The sequence below is a fragment of the Aythya fuligula genome, chromosome 2 (assembly GCF_009819795.1).
Source record: "Aythya fuligula isolate bAytFul2 chromosome 2, bAytFul2.pri, whole genome shotgun sequence".
NCBI classification, from domain to species: Eukaryota; Metazoa; Chordata; class Aves; order Anseriformes; family Anatidae; genus Aythya; species Aythya fuligula.
This window is the reverse complement of record NC_045560.1, coordinates 933,048-942,079: the sequence shown is the minus strand read 5'-3', so window position 1 is coordinate 942,079 and position 9,032 is coordinate 933,048. Positions and strand designations below refer to the sequence as shown.

Genomic DNA, 9,032 nt, shown 5'->3' with positions numbered 1-9,032 from the left:
TCCTCCTGCCTCCATGCACCGCGCCTCGCGCCTGTGACCCCTTGGGCACAGCTCTCGTGGCAGCAGCAGGGCCGGGTGCCCGGGGTCACCGCTGCCAGAAACGAGCGTTTGGAGGAGCCTCGGTGGCGGGGCCCTACCAGAAAGATGTCCTTGGACTGGAACTAGCATTTTATTCTATTGTATAATCCATGAGTGCGTCACAGCCCCGAGAGCCGGGCAGGCACCTGTCAGCGCTTCCAGTTTCGATACACAGAGAACCCTCCTTGCCCCCTGCATCTGCCGGAGCTCCCCGCCGCCACGCGGCCACCGCGGCCACCACCCCCGAGAGGTGGCAGCGCCTGGCGCCGGGGCAGCAGCACCTCTGCAGAGCTCCCGGGCAAAAAGTGACTGTGCCACAATCAGCCTGCGGAGCACTCGGGAGAGAAAAAAAAAAAAAAAAAAAAAAAAAAAAAAAGATATATATATATATATAGCTTGGCCATCCTAAGTTTGCTTATCAAATAAAAAGTTCCTCCACATTTATTTAAAAAACCAAACAGTAGATTTAAAAAGCAGTTACGAGTCCTACTCCGGCAAAACACCCTGTACAGGTTTTCCTTTGTCGTTGGCTGTCGTTGTCGATGGTGAGGATCTTCCCTAAATCAGCTGCTGCTGTTAATTTTATATATATATAATCTCTTAATTTTGCCGCGCGTTGCTTGCTTTAATTAATTAATTTATTTCCAATCGGCCTAGCTGTCTCCACCAGAGCAGCGGCGCTACCACACAAAGCTTCCTTGATGTCCATGCCCTGAGCCGGGGGGGTGGGAGGGGATGGAGGGATGGGGGGGGGGGGGAGAGATGAGCGAAGGAGGAGGATGAGGAGGAGGAGGAGGGCTGGAGGGAAGGGAGGGAAGGGAGAGGAAGCCGTGGCAGCCCCTCACTCTCCCATGTGCGTCCTCAGGTGGTACTTGAGGGACTGCTTGTAGCGGAAGCACTTGGTGCACTCGGTGCAGGGGTAGGGCCGCTCGCCGGTGTGCGCCCGCTGGTGCTCCAGGAGGTGGTGCTTCTGCGTGAAGTTCTTGCCGCACTCGGTGCAGTGGTAGGGCCGCTCGCCCGTGTGGATGCGCTGGTGCTCCAGGAGGTGATGCTTGCGGATGAAGCCCTTCCCGCAGACGGCGCAGGCGTGCGGGCGCTCCCGCGTGTGGATGCGGTAGTGGTTGGTGAGCTTGGACTTCTCGCTGAAGGTCTTCTCGCACTGGCTGCACTGGTAGGGCCGCTCGCCGGTGTGAGTCCGCTGGTGCCGCAGGAGGTGGGAGGGCCGGGTGAAGTTCTTGCCGCACTGGGGGCAGAGGAAAGCCATCTCGCTCTTGCCGGCGTGGATCCTCTGGTGCATGATGAGGCTGATCTGCAGGCGGAAGCTCCGCCGGCACTCGCCGCAGGTGAAGGGCCGCTCCCCGACGTGGGTGATCTGGTGCTTGCTGAGGCTCGACTTGTGGCTGAAGCTGCTCTCGCACTCGGAGCACTTGTAGGGCTTCCCCGGGGGCGGGGGCCGCGGCTGGGGCTTGAGGCCGTGCTCGGGGCGCCGGGGCACCCCCACGCCGCGGCGCGTGTGGCTGCGCTGGTGCAGCAGGAACTGCTGCTTGTTGCGGAAGCTGAGGTCGCAGTCGTGGCACTCGTAGGGCCCCTCCTTGAGGTGGTTGCGCTGGTGGATCACGAAGTTGATCTTCAGCATGAAGCTCTTGCCGCACTCGGGGCAGATGTAGGGCCTCTCCCTCGTCCGGTTGCGCTGCTGGGCCATGGCCGGCTTCATCTCCCCCGAGTCCCTCTCGCAGGCGGGGGGCTTCCCCACGCGGCCGGCCGCCAGGCTCCGCGGCGGCGCCTTGGAGCTGCACTGAGCCTCGCAGCCCAGCCCGGCCTCGTGGTTGGGGAAGGAGGGCGGCTCGGTCCTCCCCGAGAACATGGTGCAGGGCTCCAGCGTGTCCGGGTCGTCCTCCTCCTCCTCCTCCTCCGTCTTGATCACGATCCCGTCCTCTGCGGGGAGAAAGCAGGATTTGGTGAGGGTGGGCGCATGGTGAATCCCCACGGTGGACTTTGAGTCGGGCTATGGACCTTCCAGAGGCTTTCTAGGAAGAGCTGCCAGGTTTTCCCACAAAGAGGCAGCCCACACCGGGTTGTCTCCAAGGCACAGCCCTCTCCCCTCCAACAGAGGGGTCAGCAGGGGAAAAACCATTCCCGAGGTGCCCGCTGAGACCTCCTCTTCTCTTCTCCACCCCCTGGCCTCACCCGAAAGCTCACACATCATGAATCCAGCCACCCTCATCCCTGGCCTCTGGACATTCCCTGAGCTCCGTGTTTTTGGGGACACGTCCCCAAACATGAGGACAGGTCCCCAAACGCGGGGACAGGTCCCTTCCCCTTGCAATCCGCCCCCCAGCAGCTCCCCCTTCCCAAAGTTGTGCACTCGCTCACTCCATGCACGTGCAGAAGCGCTGCCCTGTACCTGTTAAACAGCATCCTTGTTCCCCAGGCTGTCACCCCAATATCCCCACCCCAAACCCAACCCCTGCCCAGCCTCTGCAGCCCCTGGCTTTGCTCCCTTTCCTGCCCCGACAAGAGTTTTCGGGAAAGGCTTTTCCCAAAGGAGATCCCAGCAGGTCGGGTGCCCCTTTGGACGACGCTCAGCACCGATCCCAGGGGGGGGGATTTCTCCCCAATTTTCCCTCCGAGCCTTCTCCCCACCTCTCACCTGTGCAGCTGCCGTGGTGCACGATGACCCTCTGGATCTCGTTGAAGTCAGCCACGTACTCGGAGGGGTCGCCCAGGCTGGTGCCCGGCAGGTCTCTGGGAGGGGAGACGGAGCCGTAGGGGCTCTCGCAGGCGGCCTCCTCGTCCGGGCTCTGGAAACTCCCCTCCGACTGTCCCGACATCCCGTGCAGCTCTGGGTTTTCGGGGCTGTCCTCGGGAAGCAGCTCCTCCGTTTTGATCACAACCCTGATGCCAGCTGGAGCAAAGAGAGGTGCCCACCGGCGTCAGCCCCAGGAGCTGGGACTCCGAAGGGTCTGTGGACCCCACGCCCACTCCTTGGTGCCCCTCGGCCACCCCAAATCCCCAGGCTGTGGGGCTGAGCCAGCAGAGGATTTCCTCCTGTTGGCTCTGATTTAACTTCAAAATCCTCATGACCAGGAGCCCGGGCAGGTCGGAGTGACCCAACCCGGGGCCGGAGACCAGCAGCGGAGCCAACACCACCTCTGCCAGGACACCTCCTCCGCTCCCAGCACCTCAGCGAGCCCTGCAGATGTCCCTCCTTCCTTCCCTGTCTGTCTGTCTGTCTGTCCACCCTTCTCTCGAGCCCAAGAAGCCCGCTGGCAGCTCGGTGGTGCCAGCCCAGCTCCCAGCCCAGCCCCACCGGTGCAGGGACCCCTCAGCACCCCGGGGTGCGCACGGGCTGCGGGGGCACTGCAAAGGGCGAGCCCAGCCAGGCAGTAGGAGCAGACAGAGGGGAGTTTTTGGGGAAGGCTGCAGCTCCCTCGGTTGGTCACGAGCACATCAAGCTCCTGAGGATGTGCTCTGACCATGGATCATTCCCCTGCTGACAGCTCCTGGTGCCCTCTCCGGGCTCCACCAGCCCTGCTTTGTGTTGAGCCACACCTGGACATCAAATCATCAATCAGCTGAACCCTTCCCTGTTTGTTTTTGCTCCTCCTGCTCGTCTCCTCCACCACAGCTCTTGGCACCGAGTTTTTTAGCCTTGCTCCCTCCTGCCCGTCCCAGCTCCCCTCGCCCTCGTCACGCTGCCCTCACCTGCGGTGGCATCGGTGATGATCTCGCTCTCCTCCAAGTCCTGCTCGTTCCTGACCCGCGTTTCCTCCCCTTGCTCGATCTGGGACAAAACGCCGGGTTTGGAAATTGCATAGTCTGTCGGGAGAGAGAGGGAGGGATTACCGGAGAGGGAATCCTCAGGCTCAGCTTCCACCTCTCCCGGCGCAAGGGAGAAAACACGAAGGGACTGGGGAACAGCCACCAAGGACCCGCACGCAGAGCAGCCCGGTGCTGCGGGTGGGCTCCCCGGACAGCCACGGGGGCAGGAGCTGCGGGTGCCACACACAAAGCAACTGCTTTAAAGAACAAACCCAACCCAAACATTTTTTGTGCATGACTTTCGAATTTCGCAGGCGAATTCCTTTCTCTCCTGAAGCCCAAAGTGTTTCACCTCTGGCCCCAGCAGAACAGGGATTCCTCCTGCAGGTTCAACAGATAAAACCCCAACAGATCGCAGCTCACGCTGCTTTAGGCAATTTTTCTTTCCCCTGGGTCCCTGCAAAAGTTTTCTCTGGAGAGGTACGTGGGCAGCAGACCCAGAAGGCGAAGGGAAGCCCTTACAACAGCTTTTTCAGTGAGTATCTCTGGCTGCAGGGGGCCTCGAGAGGTCTCCAGCCCACCTCGCCCTGAGCTGGTGCATCATGCATCACCAGGAGGCAAGAGCAGGACTGGAAACCTCCTCCTGTATTTTTTCAGTCTCCTTTTAAACTGGGACTTTTGGGTCTCAGGAGGGTCAAATTGTGAAATCGAGGAGGAGATGGAGGACACCTGGGGCCGTGGGCAGCCAGGGATTCCCAAGAAACCACCTGGAGGCAGAAAGGGGGCACCCCACCCGTGTTTTACCCAGGGAGATCAGCGACTCGTAGTTCCCCTTCATCACGTTCTTGTACAGCTCCTTCTGCCACTCCTCCAGCTTCTCCCACTCCTTGTCGTTGAAATAGACGGACACGTCGTCGAAGGTCACCGGCACCTGCAACCACAAGCACCAGGGGTTCAGGGGACCTTACCTCGCCCCTCGCTTCCTTTCACCCCGTGGACATGGCCAGCTCCTTCGTGGCCGCCACCGGGTTTGTGTTTTTATTGGAAAACAACTTCAAGACCCGAGTTTCCATCCTGTGACATCAAAGGGCTCGTCCAAACACCCGGGTTCGTGCACGCCTGGAGGGAGCGCAAACGAGATAAAAACCGGGTGCCGCGGCTGGACCTCATCTCTATTGATGAGCTGACGTAAAACCCCGGATTCAATTACCCCAGAACTCCAGGGAAAACTCGACCCAGGCCCTGAGTTATCATTAGTTATTGCTCGCAAATTGTCCGGGAGCAGACGGCAGCTTCCGAGGCTGTTTGGCCGAGCAGTAATTTCTGCAGATAAATTCAGGATGCGGCCGGCTCGCAGGGGCTGTGCCCAGCTCCCCGCGATGCTCAGCCGTGCCTCCCCCCCGGGGTTGGTGTCGATCCTCCTCCCGCAAACACCCACGGGGACCGGTGCTGTTGATTTCCCCGTGTGGGGAAGGGTCCCATCAGCAAACTTTTGGTGCCAGAGTCATGAAATGCAAATAGCGGATGAATATTCATGGTGGGAGCCTTTTGTTGAACACGGCTGAGCCCAGGCTGGAAGGGCGGGCGCTCCTCATCTTCCTGCGGATCCCCGAGGTTCCCCCGTGCTTGGCACCGCAGACCCCGCGTGCTCCTTCCTCGGGTACCACCACCCATCCTCGGGGATCCAAAAGTGGCAGAGGAGGAGCTGCTGAGCCTTCATGGGTCCTTGATTCAACCTCCGTTGGTGGTTAGAGGTGAGCTGCTGTGGCACAGCTGGCTGAGCCAGAACTGAAACCTCCCTAAATGCCACCTGGGTTATGGGGAGATGCTCCCCCCATCAATTCCACCTCCCTCCTTCTCGGGCATCCCATCGCGGGGCACACCGGGCTGCCCAGGAGGGCAGGTTTGCCATCTGAGCTCCCCCCAGGTCCCCATGGTGAGCACCTGCCCCGCGTCGGGGCCGTCCCCGCTCACAGAAAGAATTTGGGGAGCAACCCCTCCGCCCTGCGCCCACTCCCTGCCCTCTCCCCAGCCCCGGACACCGTTACCTTGGGGATCTCCCCCTTCCTGCCGGGGGGCAGGCGCAGGATCCAGAAGTTCCTGTTCTTCAGCAGGTTCTCCATGTTCTCCAGGCGCCGCTGCAGCAGCCCGTACTCCTGGATGAGGGTGCCCAGCGCCGCGCACTTGCTCTCCAGCTGGTTGCCCAGCTCCGCCGCCGTCTTCTCGCAGTCGATCAGCTTCTTCTCGGCCACCCCCGTCCTGCCCTCCAGGTCCAGCAGGCGGGTGGCGTGCGAGTCCACCTTCCTCTCCACCGCCTGCACGGCCGCCACCAGCGTCAGGGACAGCTCCGCCGTCTGCGTCTCCCTCTCCGAGGTGCGCTCGGGGCCGGCGGGCGGCTGGAAGGGCGAGGGGCAGCGTGGCTGCATCACCAGCTCCGGCGCCTGCGGGTAGGGACGGGGGGGTCACCGGGGAAGGGCACAACCCTGGGGACCCCCCCTCAGCCCCCCGAGGTGTTTGGGGACCCCCTCGGGGCTGAGCCACCCCGTGGTGGCGGCGATGTCCCCGTCCCGTCTCGTGTTCTCGTGTCCCCGCTGGGTGCTGACCCCGTTAAGCTGCTTAGGGCCGGGTCCTGCGGGATGGGTGTCACCCAGGAGGTGACACTTGGAGGGGGGGGGACACACACGCACAGAGGGGACATCGCAGCCCCGTTACCATGGGGACGGGGAGGGGACACCCCGGGGGGACAGGCGGGCGCTGTCACCCTGCCGGCCGCCCTGTCGCCATGGGGACGGGGAGGTGACACGGGGGACCTGTCACCGAGGGGGGGGGGGGTGACAGCAAAGGGGGGGGGCGCCCAGACGGCTCCGCCACGGCGCCACCGGGGGGGAGCTGCGGGGATGGGGGGGGGCCCGGCGGCGCCGGTTCCCCCCCCCCAAGGCCTCTGCAGCGCCCCGGGGGGGGGGGGGCGGCCCCGAGGGGGCGGCGGGGCTCCGGGAAGGGCACCCCGGCCCCGGCGGCGGCCCCGACGGCAGCGCCGTCTCCACCGGCCCCGAAGGCCCAGCCCGGCCGCGCCGCTCCCCCGGGGCTCCCCACGCCGCCGCCGCCCCGTCGGGGGGGGGTGGGAGAGAAAAAAAGGACGGGGGGGGGGGGGAAGGAAAAAAGGACGGGGTGGGGGGGGCGCAGCCGCGGTCCCGGTGCTGACAGCCCCCGGCCCGGCCCGGCCGCCTCCAACCGAGCCGCGGCCTCGACGGCGCGGCCCGCCCCGACGGTGCGGCCCTGGGGCGGCTCGGGGCCGGGCCGCGGCCCCCCCCCGGCCGAGGTTGCGGCGGCCGCCCCCTTACCTGAGCGGGAGCCCCCTCGGCCATGGCCCCTTTGTTCCCTGCCCGGAGCCCCGGGGGCCGCGGCCGGGAGGATCCAGCGCCCGCTCGCTGCTTCACCTCCGGTGGCCGCCGCCGGGCATGGGGCAGCGCCGGGGCTCGACGTGGGGTGGGGGGGGGGGGAGGCGGCGAATCGACGGGGCTGGGGAGGGGAACGGAGGAAGGGGGGGGGGGACACCGGAGGAGGAGGAAAGGGGGGGGGGGGGAGAGACGACGGGGCGGCGGCGAGAGACCGAGCTGAACGGCTCCGGGTCCCGGCTCCGCGCTGGGCGCTCCGGCCCCGCCGCTGCCCCGCCGCACCGGCAGGGGGCGGGCGGGACGGGGACGGCGCCGCCGCCGCCGCGCGGGGCCTCGCCGGGGGCCGAACCGGGTTTGGGGGGGGGGTTGGAGGGGGGAGGAGGAGGAGGAGGAGGAGGAGGAGGAGGAGGAGGAGGAGGAGCGGTGGGGGTCGCCCCGCCCGCTGGCCGCAGCGCCCTCTGCCGCACCGACGGCATCACCGCGCCGCCCCCGCCGTCGGTGGCCCCCCCCCCCCCCCCAACCGGGAAACGGCGGCAGCGGGGCCGCAGAAGCAGCAGGGAATGGCCCCGAGGGGATCCCCGTTCACGGGTGGCCCCCCACCCACCCCACCACCCCCGCCCCTAAAAGTCCGGTTCCACCGACGCCACCGACGGGAGATGCGGGGAGGGATCCGCAGAGCGGCCCCCGGGCCTCTTGGGAATGTGGGGGGGGACTGGGGGGCACTGGGAGGGACTGGGGGGGACTGGGAGGGACTGGGGGGCGCTGCAGGAACCGGCAGCCCCCCCCCCGCTGGAGCGGCCCCGGAGCCCCCCCCTCGACGGCAGCGCCCCCGCCGCGATCGGGGCCCCCCCCCCCGGGTCCCGGTATGGATGCGGGGGGCTCCGGGCGCCCCCTCGTTGTCCCCTCACCCCCCCCCCCCCCGGTGGTGTCGCGAAATGGCGGCCGGAGGGCAGCGTTGCCATGGAGACCGCCCTCCGTCCCTCCCCCCCCCCCCCCCATCACCGATCTGACCCCCCCCTCCCCTTCCCAGATCGGTCCCCGAGGAGCGGCACCGACGGGAGGCACCGCCCCGGGCACCGGTACCGGGCTGGGTCAGCCCCTGCTGCCCCCTCGGGTCCGGTCCCATCCGTCCTGCCCCGTCCCCTTACGTCTCCTGTGTCATCCCATCCCATCCCAGCGTGTCCCAAACCATGCTGTTATGTCCCATCCCATCCCATCCCATCCCATCCCATCCCATCCCATCCCATCCCATCCCCATCCCATCCCCATCCCATCCCCATCCCCATCCCATCCCCATCCCATCCCCATCCCCATCCCATCCCCATCCCATCCCCATCCCATCCCCATCCCCATCCCCATCCCATCCCATCCCCATCCCATCCCCATCCCCATCCCATCCCATCCCCATCCCCATCCCCATCCCCATCCCCATCCCATCCCCATCCCCATCCCATCCAGGCCCCATATGCAGCAGCAGCCCCCGCCACGTGGCCCCGTTCCTGTTCCCAACCCCAGGGCCCCCTGGCCCAGGGTGACAATGGGGGGAAGTCGGTGACACCGAGCATGGGGACGGGCAGGAAACCATTTGGTCTGCGGAAAAAGGGAGGGGACGGGGGGGACGGGACGAGGCAGCATCCCGGCACCGCTGCAGTGCTGAAACGGGGCAACACCTGGTCTCAGGGAGGTTTTGGGGAGGAATCAAGGCAGGGCTGGGGCGCTTTGAGGACAGCCAGGGACTGGTGAGGGGTGGCGGGGACGGCGTGTCCCTGATCCCAGCCTGTCCCCTCCGCATGGAGC

The 9,032-nt window shown here is 65.7% G+C and overlaps 1 protein-coding gene across 1 annotated transcript in view; it reads right to left on the bottom strand.

The window, feature by feature from the left end:
• Positions 1-867: 867 nt before the first annotated feature.
• LOC116486791 overlaps positions 868-9,032 on the bottom strand; it is a 35,071-nt gene continuing 26,906 nt past the window's right edge. The window contains exons 14-19 of the mRNA XM_032183270.1: positions 7,182-7,359; positions 5,889-6,281; positions 4,645-4,771; positions 3,784-3,897; positions 2,729-2,983; positions 868-2,013 (exon numbers count right to left, since the gene is read on the bottom strand). Coding sequence (XP_032039161.1) covers positions 920-2,013; positions 2,729-2,983; positions 3,784-3,897; positions 4,645-4,771; positions 5,889-6,281; positions 7,182-7,359 — 2,161 coding nt within the window. The 3' untranslated portion in view covers positions 868-919. The remainder of the gene's footprint in view (positions 2,014-2,728; positions 2,984-3,783; positions 3,898-4,644; positions 4,772-5,888; positions 6,282-7,181; positions 7,360-9,032) is intronic.